General features: G+C 38.1%; 2 protein-coding genes and 1 long non-coding RNA gene across 4 annotated transcripts in view; all 3 read left to right on the forward strand.

Moving 5' to 3' along the window:
• The first annotated feature begins 1800 nt into the window (after positions 1-1800).
• LOC145425571 (programmed cell death 1 ligand 1-like) overlaps positions 1801-16471 on the forward strand; it is a 36806-nt gene continuing 22135 nt past the window's right edge. Inside the window, exons 1-3 of one of the 2 annotated variants that reach the window (XM_080298703.1) lie at positions 7627-7708; positions 7859-7930; positions 8042-8183. In XM_080298703.1, the coding sequence (XP_080154829.1) occupies positions 8123-8183 (61 nt within the window). In that variant the 5' untranslated portion in view covers positions 7627-7708; positions 7859-7930; positions 8042-8122. Of the gene's footprint in view, positions 2222-7626; positions 7709-7858; positions 7931-8041; positions 8184-16471 lie in introns of those variants that run through there. The other variant, XM_080298704.1, reaches the window with a different exon arrangement.
• On the forward strand, positions 2229-3889 carry LOC145425575 (uncharacterized). Its single transcript, XR_013906292.1, has 2 exons — positions 2229-2612; positions 2688-3889. It is a non-coding gene; the product is annotated as an uncharacterized LOC145425575 (long non-coding RNA).
• Positions 11505-13163, forward strand: LOC145425568 (myelin-oligodendrocyte glycoprotein-like). Its single transcript, XM_080298692.1, has 3 exons — positions 11505-11623; positions 12266-12628; positions 12721-13163. The coding sequence occupies exons 1-3, from the start codon at positions 11527-11529 to the stop codon at positions 13023-13025; spliced, it is 765 nt and encodes a 254-aa protein (XP_080154818.1). The 5' UTR covers positions 11505-11526; the 3' UTR covers positions 13026-13163.

A 16471-nucleotide genomic window follows, 5' to 3' on the forward strand; every position in this document is an offset into this window, starting at 1 on the left:
TAGCACAAAGTGATTGTTGACACCAGGTCCAGATCTGCAACAGGGTCAAAGAATGACTGCAAGTGTAATAGAACCAAGAGAGACATCGGCTATCAACACACACGTATCTCTGTCTGTCTGTCTTATTAAAAAGCTGAAGGTAAAAGATTTGGTTTGAAAGGTTCTCTGTTGGTTGTCTCATTTCCACAGAAGATTCCCATTAATGCCCAGCTGTCTTTATATAACTGTCCTGTTACAGGGTTATGGGGGAAATGACTGTAAAAGGTTTGCACTCACCATGAGCAGCATTTCTCCTGTGACATTTAACGCCTGTAGTTTTATTTTTAATAAAGGCCAAATATCATTATATAAAGAAAGTGTAATGTCTTCTGAAGACATGATTGGCCCGTCTGTGTTGAGATTTAACAGAATTCATTGTGTCTTCAGTCTCTGTGTGTAATGAGGAAGAAGCTCTGGATCCCCACAGACTGTGAATAAGATGTCAGTGTGGATTTCATGCCTTTCCTCGTGGCCTCACTGTGGACTCTGATCATCTACCTGAGTTCAGTTAAAGGTAAATAATGTGTTTCTATTACAGACTCTACTTTTAGACCATTTTAGCCAACAATATTTAACTAATGCTAAAGTCACCTGCAGGTCTTGATCCATTCTTTGCATGTTATATATTTTCATTTATGATTTAGAAATGGAGGTGTCCAATTATAGCAGGTCTGCCAAGACCATCACGTTAAAACGCTGCAGTTTCAGAAGAAGCAGAAGTCAGCAAACAAAGACAATTTCACATTTCTCTCTGCTTAACGTGCAAGTCCAGTTGTGAAATACTGAATTGCTGAATATATGTTTTATCATGTTTTTATCTCAAGAAGTAAAATGTTATCTTAATGTCAGTCTTCAATATAATTTGTTTTCATATTTATCAAACCTCAGTGGGAGTGAATGTTTGATGTGAATGTTGAAAAGCTTTTAATATGACAATGTCGTGCTCACAGTTTAACTGGACCAGGTTGAAGCTGAGTTAGTCACCGAACTTAAAGGTTAAATCAGTGCAGTGTTAGCACAAAGCAGACAACTTACCAAAGAACCGATTTCAAAATGTTTCTTTCGACACTTTGTTACAAATTGTTTGTTCCCATTTCTTTGGTTGAGCCTATAAAAAAATACCAAAGCTCAAACACGTTGACGGACATAAAAATGTTTTTGCACAAACAAGATCATTCCCAAATAGCTATCAGCTGAAAACTGGGGCTATCTCAGCATGGAGGCCAGTGTGTGCTTAAACTATCTACAGCAGATGAACAGTATCTGAAAGTCACGTCCTTAAGAAATAGGAAAAATCAAAACAAAACAAAGGTCTGACACAGGATCTGACAGATTCATCTGGCCAGTTCATCAGAAAAGGTCTCAGCTTTGGTTCAGATCAGTGTGTTTGAGGAGCTCAGTAATGAGTATCTGCCATCTGTAGGAGGGAGGAGGCTATGTCATGGAGTTCAGCTGTATTTCATGGAGATCTTGTCGAACTGATGAATTATGAACAAAGAAAAGTAACATCACATTTTGATCCACCATGCTGTACCATCTGAAAAACAAGGACTAGAAAATGAGACCATGTTTCTCCCATGCTGATTTCTCTTTATTGGCTCCTGTTTTAAATCCAGACTTGAATTGAAAATCCTTCTAATCACATACAAGGTCTCGAATAATCAGAGATTAGTCAAAACGAGAGTAAAATGTGGAATTATACTGTGGTGGAAGAACATGAAAAACTATCGTGTGGGAGGCTGTCAGAAAGACTGTTTGTTGTGCTTCACAGTTCTGATGTTGTATAAAGTTGTGTGTCTGCTCCTCTCTGTCTCCTCAACAGGATCATTTGTAGTGGATGTGACACAGAGCTCCTATCAGGCAGAGGAGAACCACAACATCACACTGGAGTGGACGTTCACCACCAAACCAGACACGTCCATCTCAGCACTGAAGATCCGCTGTAGACTGATAACTGATCAAAAACCCTCAACTCTGTATTATCTTTATTATGGTGTCGAGTTCTCAGAGGTTCAGGATGAAGAGTTTTCAGGACGAGTCCAGAGTGACAAAGACGCCCTCAGAGAAGGACGAATCAGACTCCAGCTGTCCAGACTCAGGACTGAGGACTCGGGTCTGTACCTGTGTGAGGTGGACACAGGTTATGGCCGCGGTTACAACAGCTGCAGAGTCACCGTCTCTGGTAAGATGATTCATTTATACACATGTGATCACTGTGTATAAAAAAACAAAAACTGCCAATTTCATAGATTTTTATTTGTTTGTTTTGTTTGTTTTTCTTTTTTCCAGATACAGATTTTGCTAAAACCTCAACAACAGAGACATCACTGCAAAATCCAGCTCCTCAGAAAAAGACTCCAACAAATGGTGAGAAAATGCTCCAACTTTTCTCTGCATCATTCCTGCTTGAGTGTTTTTTGGTCCATTTGTGGTGAGTTTGTTTATTTCTTTATTCATCAACAGCAGGTCGATCCAGGGTCCCTGTGGTGATTGTTGTCATCACCGTAACATTAGTTTTGGCTCTCGCTGGTTTTGCTGCATATTTCTCTCTCCACATTTTGCAGAAACTTAAAGTAAGAAACAAACAAACACAAACATGTTGTTGCTTCTTGCACCATCAGACTGACTCATTATTCTACTTCTTTCAGCAGAAGCATCCAGAGGATGATGAGACACAAAAACAACCACTATCAGTCTAGCTGCTGTACTCAAAGGAGCGTTGGTGTTAATGGAGCTGAGAGCAATTTATCTTTCCTGAATCTTCACATTTATGTTGGATTCAAACCATCAACCACAGGGAGACACTCGGGCCCAGCAGCACTGAGATCATCATAAGGTCACTCCTACAAAAGGATGTGAGATTGACTTGAACTTTGACTCCAGCTGAAGACTCGAGCCTCATCCAGCTTATTTATCGAGCTCATTTTCAGACAAACAAAGTGACGTACAAGAAAACCCAGAGTGGAAGATCAGAGGATCTAAACAGGAAATATTTCTTACAGACGTCTTCAGTCAGAGTTGCTGCTGTCAGACTCTGGAGGATCTGCTTGGAAACATCAAGCAGTGAAACTGATGGATTTCCTCCTTCAGTACAAAACTGTGAAGTTCAGCCTGGAGAAGAAACACTCCTCTGCCTCACTGTCAGCGTGTTTAATGAATTTACTTACTGGTTGGTTGTTTGTTTGTTTGTTTGTTTGTTTGTTTGTTAGTTAAAGGTGAACTTAAACCTTTCAGGGAGACCTCAAAGTGTCTCTGATGGACAAATTAAAGGGTTAAAATCCTCCCTGATCATCACTGTGCTGGGCTGACATGAATCATTCCCAAACAAGCAGTCTTTTCCATTCCATTTGCATTCATTACAGATGACAGTGGATATTTCCAGCACAGTTCATGTGGAAAGTTCGGGGGGAGTCACCTGAAAATTGTGTTGGTGACACAGAAGACTGGAAAAGCACCAACAAGTTTTAAAGTAATAGAAAGAGAATTTATGGAGCTCATAAGGAGAACTCCTTTGTTTTACTGACCTCACTGCATGAAAGCAGACTTTGTTGTGGGGGCGATCGTGGCTCAAGAGTTGGGAGGTCGCCTTGTAATCGGAAGGTTGCCGGTTCGAGCCCCGGCTTGGATAGTCTCGGTCGTTGTGTCCTTGGGCAAGACACTTCACCCGTTGCCTACTGGTGGTGGTCAGAGGGCCCGGTGGCGCCTGTGTCCGGCAGCCTCGCCTCTGTCAGTGCGCCCCAGGGTGGCTGTGGCTACAATGTAGCTTGCCATCACCAGTGTGTGAATGGGTGGATGACTGGATATGTAAAGCGCTTTGGGGTCCTTAGGGACTAGTAAAGCGCTATATAAATACAGGCCATTTACCATTTACCACAGCTGATGAGCTCTGATTGTTTTTTGTTTTCTTTCTTTCATCTTTACTGTCTGAGAGAACCTGAGCTATAAGCTGATTACTTTAAACACCCTTCGTTAATCATCTGCTGCACTTTATAAACATCCAAAACAAGGTGATTTACATCTCTGGATTTTTAAAGCTACAAATAATTCATTAAGTTTAATGTTAAACTTCCTGCTGGTCAGGACTCGATGTTCAGTCTGTAAAGTTTAGTCTGATTTGTGATCGTGTTTTCAGTTTAGTGCTGAGAGTTGCGAGTGTAAAAGTGTCCAACGGTTTTGTGAATTTTTATTAAATCTTTGGATCGTTTTTAAGTCTTAAGTTTTACATTTACAGTGTCTTCACTGTGTTGCTGAACAGACAAACAGGAACTTTAATGCTCCATGTTCATTATGTGTCACTGTAATTAAGTAGAGATGTCTTTTACTACCGAATGTAAGATAGAAGATGTAGGAAATTATAAAATAAAATGAGAGATGATAAAAGCTTCACTTGTTTTACTGGAGATGAAATGTTGATGTTCACCTTAATTCTGACTCATCTTTTCAGTGCAATACCAGAGCTGGACACTAGAGGCCACCTTCTGATTTCTGTTTTAAAGCAGTAAACGTTGTCACTGATTTGTTCCACACATGAGTGTGAGTCTACGCTTCCTACGTACAAACACGTCTCTGCAGCCTCTTTGACTGCTGCAGTCAGTGGGAGTTATTGTTAATGTCCTGCAGGCCTGTAGGGGGCGACAAACAGACTTTAAAAGTAGCTACAGTCCTCGAGGCCTGGAGTTCGACACAGTGACAGTGATCAACTTCCTTTTAAAGTGTTTTGAATGAGCGTTTTGTCCACCACCATCAACAGATACAGCAGTCCCCTGTCAATCACAAGTTAAGCAGGCCTGTCCTCATGTTCTTTACTCTAATGGGACCATCGTTACCAACTGAAGGTCATGTTGTATCAAATGCTCCTTTTATCTGTTGCTCATGAGGAAAATAAATTACCAGACAAACTAATTCAAAAAAAAATACAGAGAAAATGACTCTTCTCTCTTTTTTAGAGTCGAGTCTTCAGGATCTAAAGTTTGGAGATCAGTGACAGAGATTTGATTTTGACAGTCTTGAGTTTGCATTCATAAACATTAAAACAAATCTTCTTAACGATGCAGAATTCACTCGGCTCCACAGCTTCAGGATAATACAGGATGGATCTGTATTAGGTTTGTTTACAGCTGGAGCTGCAGAAACCTATTTGCTGCTTTTTTCTAGACTTGGGCATCACAGTTTGATCAGAGTGTAACTCTGACTTGTTGAGATATTAGCATTACTTCTGTTACAGTCTTATTTTATATTCATGTCGCACAATGAGTACTGTATTTCCATATTACATTATTAGTCACATGACGTCCCAGCTGTCACAGGTAGGACTTGCCTACATGTAGCTGCTGCCTCAGCCTGAATTGGCTACACTTTTGTTGATTGGTGCCACTCATGTTTTGTAAAGATCATTTCCAGATTATTTCCCTGAAGCCTTCAATCGACTCCTCATATTTTTATTTTGTGCCGTACCTTTATTATTTTACTTGGTAGTAAACAAGTGTGTTTGCAAATTTGGTGACGCTGTTTGTTCAGCATGTAACTTTGTTTTTTTACGATCTTAGCCTTACATCCATTATTGTATTTTTGCTATAAATGCTAATTGTATGATACATTGCAGGAAGTCGGGGCCGAGCGAGCAGCTGATAACTTTATAGCGAGGCCGCCGCTGCTTCTCTGGGCTACATTTACAGAATATTCCTCTTTGCCTTGTGTTCATTTTACTTTTGCCTTTTTCTTTGTGCTTTTTGCTTTGTTTGGCCTTCTCACTGGAAGTTGGAAGTTTTAGAATAGCGGTTGAGCCTTACATGCAATATATGGAAGCCTGTTAATGTATTGAATTATTAAGTTAGATTCAGTGAAGCTGTCTGCTCTAAACTGAAGGAATTTTTTTTTTGTTTGTTCATTTGCTTTCTGAATGTTTTGATTTGTAGATTCTCTTTTGTGTGACACCACTGAAGACTGAAGGAGGCCCTTTTTCTAGCTGCAGATCACCAGTGTGTTTCTGCAGTACAGTTAACCACAGAGGATGCATTTGCTTTGGAGTTTAATTACTTTAACAACTTGTGTTTCTTTTATTCAGAAGCTGAAGGCCAAAAGTGGAGGCAACTGTGTGCCTTGGTGGTGGGACCATCTGTGCGCAGTGCTTATTTATGCACTCTTGGTTTGAGTGTGTGAAGATGAGCTGCATGTATGAGTTGGTGATCTTTCTGGACCTTCTCATCTGGTAATCCACAGCTCGGAATTGTGCATGTACAATCAGTTCATTGGTTCACTTATTTCGTATTTTAAACAGCTGTCAAAATGTTTATTTTACACTGAACCACATCTGTCTCAAGTATAACTGACCTGTGTGCCTACTGGCAGGTTTTTGTGCAGTTTTGTTTATTTATTATCTATATTATCTTTAATTATAATTTGCACAGGACATAAACGTCCAGCATTTTTCACCAGCAGTAAAACACCTGTGAGGAGTTTCCTCCACCAAAGCTTTTGTTTTATGTCAAATACAGCTTTTCTCCAATGCAATCATATTTGCTGTGTCAAAAAAAACAAAAGGGGAATAGATTTAATAATACTAGTGACTCAGTGGTTAGTAAGTGCATCAAAGCAAGAAGGTCCTGCAGAGAGATAAAGAGTGATGACATTTAACTTTAAAATTGTTTCAGTAAATGACACAGAAAGCAGCGGCCTCGATCATCTACATCAACAAGATGAAACATGTGCTGCTGTAACATTTTCATTCCTGATGAACACAAACTCTTTTCCAGTCTCACTGACCCTCACACAGTCATACAGCATGTTTACTACTAACCTGCTGACTGTGCAGAGCTTTTCCTCTCAATCTGTTACTGTCAGTCTGTGTTGTGTTTGTAAACTCTTTATATTGTTATAGTTTTACAGTTTTATGTTCTTTGTCTCGCTGCTGTCAACTTTAATGTTCTTGTCTGTGATTGGTCAGATGCTGCCAGCTACACCTTCATGTAAATGTGTTTGCAGCTACACTGACATCAGTGACCAGCTTAATGTCACTTCTCATCAGGAAGTGTAACTCTGACTTGAGTCTCAGTGCTGTTTCTGTTCTGTGTTTTTTCAGTTTTTGGGTTTTTGCTTGTATGGTTTAAATAAGTGAATTTTCCTAAAATTCAGACATGATGACAGCCTAACATTGACCATCACTGCAGGCAGGAGGAGATTATTGCTGCAGTCTAACTACAGTTTTTTGAGGATGACGTTTGTCAGAAAATCCACTTCTGCTTCACTGACTCAGACTGACACACTTTTTAAATTGAATCAAACATGTTCTGGTTTTCAGAGACAATAATAATAAAAAAAAAAACATTATCAAAGATGAATCATTCAAAGTCTAAGATCAATATGTTTTATATTCAGACATTCACACCAAGAATCTGTTTTTATCAACACAAACTAACAAGCATAACTCTTTACTGATAACTTAACAAGCAGTGAAAACTAAAATAAAACTATCACATTTCTCAGGACTGAAGAAATGTAGACTCCACTCAGTCTCACATTCAAACCACCAAAATCTCAGTTGCAGTAATGTGGGTGGAGCAGTTCAACAACAAACTGCAGGTTGGTACCAGAGCCAAAGCTCCGTCCTACAGTCATTATGTTCTTGTACTGATCTGTGTCGTGTCCTTAAACTCGCTCTTCTGCTTTCAAGGTAAACAGCTTTTATTTAGAATCACTCTCAGTCACATTAGCAGCTGTGTAGATTATAGACTATCACAGCTGATCAACTAGATTGAATCACATGTTGGTAAATTAATTAAATTCACTGTGAACATTTCTTCTTTGCTGTTTGATGTGTCAGTGACGACAGCTGTCAGCAAATCACTTAAACGGAGCTAAAAGGAGCTGAAAACTGTTGCCTGATGTTTCTCAGGCAAGTTCTGCACTTTTAGGAGCAACTTAATTCTGTTTAACAAAATATTTCTAGAAATTTGAGGTTTACATCTGTGTGTTGAGATTTCATGGAGTGATTAACTGTCTGCAGGCTGATTGTGAAGAGGAGACGTGTACTGACTTCAGGCTTCAGACTGTGGGCTCGTTCTCGTCCATCATCTGAGCAGTCATCATGGACTGGTTTCACTCTGTTTCTCTGTGGAATTTTATTCTCAGCTTGGGTTTTGTTAAAGGTTATTTGTTAAATAACTATAATTAACTGATGAGTAGGTTTTAAGTATTGATTCAGTTTCATGTGTTGAATATTTCCAGTGTGACTTTTTTAATGTTCACATGTAATTTATAAAGGATTTATTTCTTTAGTTTAAAAAAGCATAGCAAGTTTCCCGTGACAACGAGTAGAGACACTTTAACTTCCTTTAACTAAAGACCTCAGCAATCATGCATGTAAGAGGAAACAGTGAACTCCCTCAGTTCACATAAGTGGAAGTGAAAATACTGATCAAACCATAAACAGTAGTTTCCATTTTTCATGTCCACAGTGAAGAGTTTTGCTTTGTTTCTCCAGCAGCACAATCCTGAAACTGTTTCAGAGTCTCTGTGTTTCCAAACTGAGCTGATAAATGTTTACAGTAACATCTGTGTTATTAGTTGATGTTGAGCTCCATCTGCAGGAGGGACACCGTTAAAATGTCACCAGTGTTTAGTTTCTCTCACATTTATCATGTAGCAGATCTCAGTGGGAGTGGATGTTTGCTGTGGATGTTTACAGGCTGAAATAAATAAAATAAAAATAATAAAATAAAAAATAAAAAAATCTGATTTGTGGTTAGAAACACTTCGAGTGGGCAGTAAGACTGAAATGAAAGCTGAGCTCATAAGATCCACCTGAGCAGCCATTTTTGTTTTGTGTTTTAACTGTTAATGCTTAGTTAATACTGATCATTATGGTAGTTATAAGGATTTGTTATGATACAGCAGTGAGGATAGAGTTTAAAATCTCTATATATAAATTATAACTGAATGTTTTTTTTCACATTTGATATAAAAAATATATTTAAATCATCATGAAGCTGTTATGTTTTCATGTAAAACAGGACATGATGTCATGTGATAGTATGTTTGGTTTTTTGTTTTTCTCGAAAAATGAACCAGAGTATTAGGAGATAAAATAATAAAATAAGGATTAAATAACAATAATAAAATCCAGAAATATTCATACTGTATCAAACACTCGCCTGATTGTTGACTTCAGTATTCCCTACAAAGGTGAGCTGTCCTGCTTCTTTTTACTTGTTAAACTGCAACTCAACACTGGAGCTGCTGTCTGCAACATCCCGTGGCTATGAAGGCGTCTCTGAAGTCTCTTTGTTGGCAGCTGATCGAGAGGAGCAGAGACACTGTTGTGTAAAAACTCAACTCTAATCTAACCATCATTCTGTGCATTGTTCACAAGTTAGAACTGGTCTAAGATGCTGCAGATACTCTACAGAGCTGAGTTAACATAACAATATATATGTACTAATCCTCAACCTCTGACGGTCTACTGTTGATTACAGTAAATGGACAGTGTGACTGTCCCTGAGACAGTTAAATAAAGGTGTTTGTTTTTTATGTTTCTGTGATAGATTCATGTTTAAATTAGCTCATTTATTTGTTGGAAAATGTTAAGATTTATTGGATAAGATAATAAAAAAAGGTATAATTGATTAAAACTTGTCTAAAATATGTGGCAAAATAAGGGTTTTGTTACAGGTGTAAAGTGCTGTAAAGTTTGTCTAAGGTAGAGTTTCTAATGGTCACATGATCATAGTTTAGCTGAGAGGACAACCATGGCAATTTGGGTCTGAACAGAAGTTTTTTCTTCTGTTTCCACAGTCTCTGAAGAAGATGAGAGCGAGAAATAAACTAAATAAACATCAGTATGATGTGTGGCTATTGTTTGAAGGAGCCCTGCATCCCTGTGATTAGATTTGCAGACATGATTAAAGAAGTTATGAAGCTTTTGGTTAGAAAAAGCTGCTGAACTGATAAGAGATGAAGCACGTCTTTATTTTAGACAAACTGATTACACGTGTTGTCTTAAGCAGGATTTGCGGTCCAGCAGAGGCAACACTGTTGGCTCTGCCTTAGGGCAAAGTTACAAAAAAACTCATTTTTTTCTGAATTGTTTTTTTTATTTCCTTTTAGTTTCAATTCACATCCAGAGCAGATTTTCTTATTTCAACTTAGTTTTTATTGCTTAAAAATCTTTCATTTTTATTGGTTAAGTGCTACTTTTATTTATTTTAATTATTTTAATTTATTGTTGTATACAGGGCAAATGTCAGAGACAAGATATAGGTAAACCAGTCGAGGTGCTACAATAAAAACACTGAAGTTGATTTCACTATAATAATCCAGGATTGTCCAGGCCGCCTGCAGTGACATTAGTTCTCAGCAGAGCTACGCCCATTCTGTGCTAAATGCGTGTCCTGGAAGAGGAAGTGAAAGTGAGTGTTTATCCCTATTGAATGTCATCTGCTTCCAGTCAAGCACAGACTAGACTAGTTCTCAGTAGAAAGACTCAGTTCTCAGTCTGAGTCATTAATGACACAGCACGTTTGTGTTGTGTCATTAATGCATTTCATGTTTCTCCATTATGAAAGTTCAGAGTCACCTACTTCACCTGACAGCTTAGCTTGTTTTTATTTGTCATCAGTCAGACAAATTATAATGTCTGAGTCTTCAGTACTGAACAGAAAGTAAGACAGAGCAGATTTAGTTACATGAAGCTGAGACTTGGAGTTTCTACAGAAATAATTCAAATACAAAGTAATTTAGGTGGTGCATTAAAGCACGACAGGCAGGAGGTCTTATGCAACAAAAATGCGCTTTTTATCAATTCCCGTCATTACCTAATTCAGTATAAAATTGTACACAGGTTACATTACTCAAGGGAAGGAATTCACAAAATGTATCCAGACTGCTCTCCCTTCTGTGAAAAATGTATGACACATTATGGAAATCTGTTACATAGTTTTGCACTTCGTCCAAGGCTTCAGAGTTTTGAGTGTAACATCTTTACCTATCTGTCTAATATTCTTAAAGTCAAGATTGATCTAAATCCAACAGTAATTACCTTTGGGATCTTTAAAGAAACACAAAGCTTTACAACATGTTCAAAAAAGTCTTATGTCATATGCACTGATCATTGCAAAGAAACTGATCCTGCAGCTTTGGAAAGGCAAAAAGGTTCCTGCACTTCACCTTGAAAAAACAAGATATAGCATGAATGGCAATGTTGTTTTGCCTTGTTTTGTTCAGGGAAGGGGGGGGGGGGGGGGGGGGGCATATGTTCTATTAACTTGTAACAACTGTGATACTTGCTTCTAATAAAAGATATTTGAAACGAAAAAAACAAAAGGAAAGCATGACAGGCACGCAAGCGTCACATTGAGATTTTCCCTTACTTATTTAGGGGGACTTCATAAGCATCTAACCCCACCCTGAATGCAGTAGGCGGAGTCTGTTTTATATAAAGAGTGAGTGAGCCTCACAGGTCATTCATTCAGACGGAATTTTTAATCATCGATCATGTCTCTGAACAACTTCTACTTTAAGGACTCTTCCTTTTTCTCACTCCGGACTTTTCTCCTGTGCTCGACTTTGTTCGTCTGGACTTCTGCACAAGGTTACACTGAATTTTAATCACATACTGGAGGGGGGGGGGGTGAAAAGCTGAATTGAGTATTATCAGCTGTGCTGTGTTGTCCGTCACTAACAGTGTGACAGCTGTCAGTGAGTTACTTTAAAACCGGAAGAAGCTTAAATCGAGAAGATAGTCAGGCAGGTTCTGACTGTGTGAAGCGACTGCTCTCAGTTTACAGGTTTGTTTATAACGGCCACGATGGAGATGATTTATGGCATTATTTTATGCCATTGTTTTTGTCCCTCTATTCTGAGCGCATGAGTGCAAGTGTTGCATTTTGAGGAGACAATTATTTTTGAGTGAAGAAAATTCATTTCTGCGTGCAAATAATGTATTTCAATGTTTGTTATTACACACACAGTAACAGCCCCTCTCACTTAGTTGTTGGCATTTGCTCTGCTCTGTGCTGACAGACATTTGTGGACCTGGTCTCAGTGTGTCCTTCCCGCTCTCAACATCTGTGCTCCCTGCACGCTCAACTCTTTCTGTACACGTTATAAATGCTCCACAAACCAACCAATCATAGATTTGGATGCAAAATTTCTGGTTGGCTGTTTTGGTTTCCAATCAGCTGGCTAGCTACTGAAATGATTTCAAGACGTTTAACTTTTTGTCTGTTTCCAGGTGAGGTTCTGGTGATTGGTTCAAATCTTCCAATCATCGCTGCTCCGGGTGATGATGTCATCCTGCCGTGTCACCTGGAGCCCACGTTCGATGTCCAGGGTCTGACGGTGGAGTGGTCCAAACCCAACCTGAAGCCCGACCTGTCAGATGAGTACGTTCACCTATACAGACATGGAAAGGAGGTCCCCGACATGAAGATGGCCTCGTACTTCAGGAGGACGGAGCTGTTCATGGACGACATGAAACACGGGAACATTTCACTGAAGATCCTGAACGTGTCGGAGGAAGACAACGGCAGATACAGATGTTTCATCCCCAAGCTGCAGAGCAGGGTGAAAGCTGCTGTTGTTGAACTTGTAGTCGGTGAGAAGATTTGTTTTGGTGATGTTTGGGGTTGAAAAGTCAAAGACTCTGATTTGTCTTTTAAATTTTTTTTTGACTGTTTTGTCTTTTAGATCAAAACTTTGCTAAAACCTCAACAACAGAGACGCCGCTGCAAACTCCAGATCCTCAGGACACGACTCCAACAAATGGTGAGAAAACAGTCTGTTATGTTATGTTATGTTCCCCTAAAAAGGTCCAGGGGATGAGGGGGAAAGTAACAAATGGTGTCAAAGTTGGGGGGGAAAAGGAGACAGGGAGGCAAAATGCTCAACGGGTTTTATTAATGATTCTAATAATAACCGAACTAAAAGAGATGGACAAGCTGCTATCACCTTTTAAAGGAAGAAAACAACAAAACTCAGCTGTTGGTCAATAAACTGAAAAGCAAGTTAAAAAAAAAAGGTTAGTTACCAACCTGCCTGTTTGGTGCCCTGGGTGAACACACCCTCTACTTATTCTGATATTTTATTGTGAATCCTGTTGTCAGAACCATACTGAATTTAACCAGATAAATATTTTACACATTTGTGTCAGAAGAGATATAAGAAAGACAGCTATAACAAGTGTGCTAAAAGATAGTATATATTTAAAACACAGGATGAATAAAAAAATATTTAATACTCAAAAGAGCAAAGACCAAACCCTTTTATTCAGTAGTTTGAAGCAGCTGACATCATACCGCTGTGAGATAACAGCATATAGCAAGATGACAAAGACATGCTAAGATGTCGCTGTTCGTTGCACCTACACACACACACACACACACACACACACACAGTGTGTCAAAAGTCATGCATGGACAGTTTATAGGTAACACTCTCAGAACAGTAGAGGACAGTAGTTTGTTATTTTGAATGTACAGAAAACTTAAACATCATCATTTATGGCACGATTAAACACAAGAAATTAACCATAAAGGCTATAAGCTCAATATTACTTTACAACAACAACGAAGACGTTACATTTTAGTTTGTACACGTTTTAAACACATTCATTGTGTTGCAGGTTATCACATTTGAATACTTTTTATAAGTTACCTTGTAATAATCACAAAATAATTTAGTGATTTTGTGTTGATTTATTTTGTCATATTAGTGATGTTGGTAGTATATCAATATGTATTATTTTGTGTATTTGATATCATGGCATATAATCCTGTAATTCTTTTACATTTTCTTTTTTTTTCTTTTCCGCCTGTTTAATTCTACTTATAACAAAGTAGTTAACATGCACACATTTAGCACACAACAACAGCAACAAAAAAATCTCCCTAATGCAAAAATAAACTTACCACATGCCCGGGCAATTACATAGAAGAGTATCACAACCACAACGGGAGCAAACGCAATGCCGGCGATGATGACATGGTTAAGGAGTGCTTTAGCTTGAGAACCTGAAAAATATATGCAAGAAGTGGCTGGAGAAACAAACCTTTTACTTAAATGCAATTAATCTGATTACATATAAATTTTCTATGTAATTTTGTAGCAAAAGTACAATGTCAAATATTATACTTCATGGAATCGGATCAAATGAAACCAAATATTCTGGTTTCTGTTTAAATATTTACTTTACTGGAATACATTCAGTTTATGCCAAGTATATTTTCCTTAATAATTATTTGAATAAATAAACTTTGCAATTGCTTTTTTTATGTTGCCTAAATATTGAAATATATTAAAATAAAAATGTATATAAAGTAGGACTATATTCAGTATAATGTGGTATCACAACTTAAACCTTCTGTTGGTTTTGGATCACCAACTTCAACACACAGCTGGGATAACACTGAAAGTAAAATAATATTTTTTACACAAAAAGGAAAATTTGTTGTCATAACTGCTCTATTAATATTTAAAAATAAAAATACCACAATCAGAGTAAATTTAGACTTTTTGACATGTTTCTTTGAGCTGTTGAAACACTGTGAGAGATGTTTAACTACTAAAATCCTTTTCTTACTCTCATCTGTTGTTGAACTACTTGTAGTCTAACAATATAACTAAATAAGATTTGGTTAGATGTAATTGGGGAATTAGTTTTCTCCATAGGTTATCTCAGCCGTCATTCTGTTCTGTTGCAGACACAGACTCTGATTCCTGTTTTCTGAAGCTGAATCTAGGAGACTATAGTTGTTTGCCCTGTAATGTAAAAAAAAAAAAAAAAACAACTGCAAAAGCTATCGCTACAGTGAATGGCTTTTATTTTATTTTTTAATATTTAATACTAATACTTCAGTTCACAACAGCACACGCTTACAGTGGCTTATACCTAGAGCTGGGCGATATAAGATTTTTTCATATCACGATATGTTTTTTTCATTTCAGACGATAACGATATCTATCACGACATAAGCCAAATAACTATATTTGTAAGATTTAAATGTGCCGTTGCTCACAAGTAAAATGTGAAATAATCAGCAGCTTGTTTTTATTTAAATATTTATTTCCCATAATAAGTTCAACAGGGTAGATGTACTTCAGGAACATGAGACTTTTTCAGATAAATAAAGGCAAATATTGCAAACTACACAAAAGGCAGCCGCTAAAGCGTTTAAGTTTCAAAATAGAACAAACGAAACAGACTAAATTGTCAATTCCACTTAGAAACAAAATATTAATTCTAAAAATAAATCTTAGTTTGTTTTACAGAAGAACAGACAAAACTGACTAACTTTTGTCAATATCAAATAAACTGAGAACCAAAAGGAAATTCTCAATCTCTCCTTGTTGTATAGCTGAGCTTTTCAAACAGTTTTAACAGTTACTTTAGTCTGACAAAAGCCGAATGACGAATTAGCGCTTCCAGTCAGAGACTGAGGCTACGTCCACACGTACACGGGTATTTTTGAAAACGGAGATTTTCAGTTTTCCTTTTAAAAAATAATCCCGTCCACACATAAAGGCAGAAATGAAGGAAAACGCTGCTATGAACATGCCAAAGCAGCAGGTGGCGCTAGATTCCTAACCGTGCAGAAATGTTGGCCAATCAGAAGTCTAGAAGCCTCGGTGGGAAAAAGTAAACAAAGCTGCGGCATAGAAGCAGAACAGAGTCGTGTGTGTGGAGGGACAGTAACTGTGTGTATATGTAAGCATTTAAACACTGCAGAGAGTAGAATTAACAGTAACAGTATTGTAGAAATTCATTTCACCGAAACAATAACGTGGCGCACAGTGTGATGCATGCACCGCTTTATTGTATTTCCAGACTTGCTTTCGGCACAATTTACAGTGCACGCTACTCTGTTTTTGTCAGACTTGAAATAGCCGAAATACCTTCACACTACGGAACTTCTATGGCTCTTCCGTTCGACAATCTCTCCGGCATTGGAACCATCATCTGGTTTTTCTTCGGTCACGCTCGGTTGAATTTTCTAGTCGGCACACTCATTTCCTCCATTACGCGCTGGCTCCATTACCTGCTGGCTGCTTCCCAAACAAACACACGTGCAGCTTGGCACTTGTGCTGTACGTAACAAGTCACGTGACGTGACGCCGCGGCTGTGATTGGTTCGGCTCTGCGCTACTTAATTTGGATTGGCTGACCTTTTTTTTTTTTTTTTTTAAGAGGACAAGAGCAGCGAGGTCTATCGCGATAGCTTAATTTCTCTATCGAGTAAAAGTTATATCGCGATACATATCGTTATCGTTCTATCGCCCAGCTCTACTTATACCACATATTTTGTACACTGTATACTACCCCTGCTGAGTGCTTTACACTGCTGCCCCTGTGACTTCGACCCAGATAACTGGTAAAACATGGATAAATGTTATTTTCATTCATTCCATTCATTTTTAAAAATTATTTTAAATTTAATTATAC

Source organism: Astatotilapia calliptera, chromosome 3, assembly GCF_964374335.1.
Source record: "Astatotilapia calliptera chromosome 3, fAstCal68.1, whole genome shotgun sequence".
NCBI classification, from domain to species: Eukaryota; Metazoa; Chordata; class Actinopteri; order Cichliformes; family Cichlidae; genus Astatotilapia; species Astatotilapia calliptera.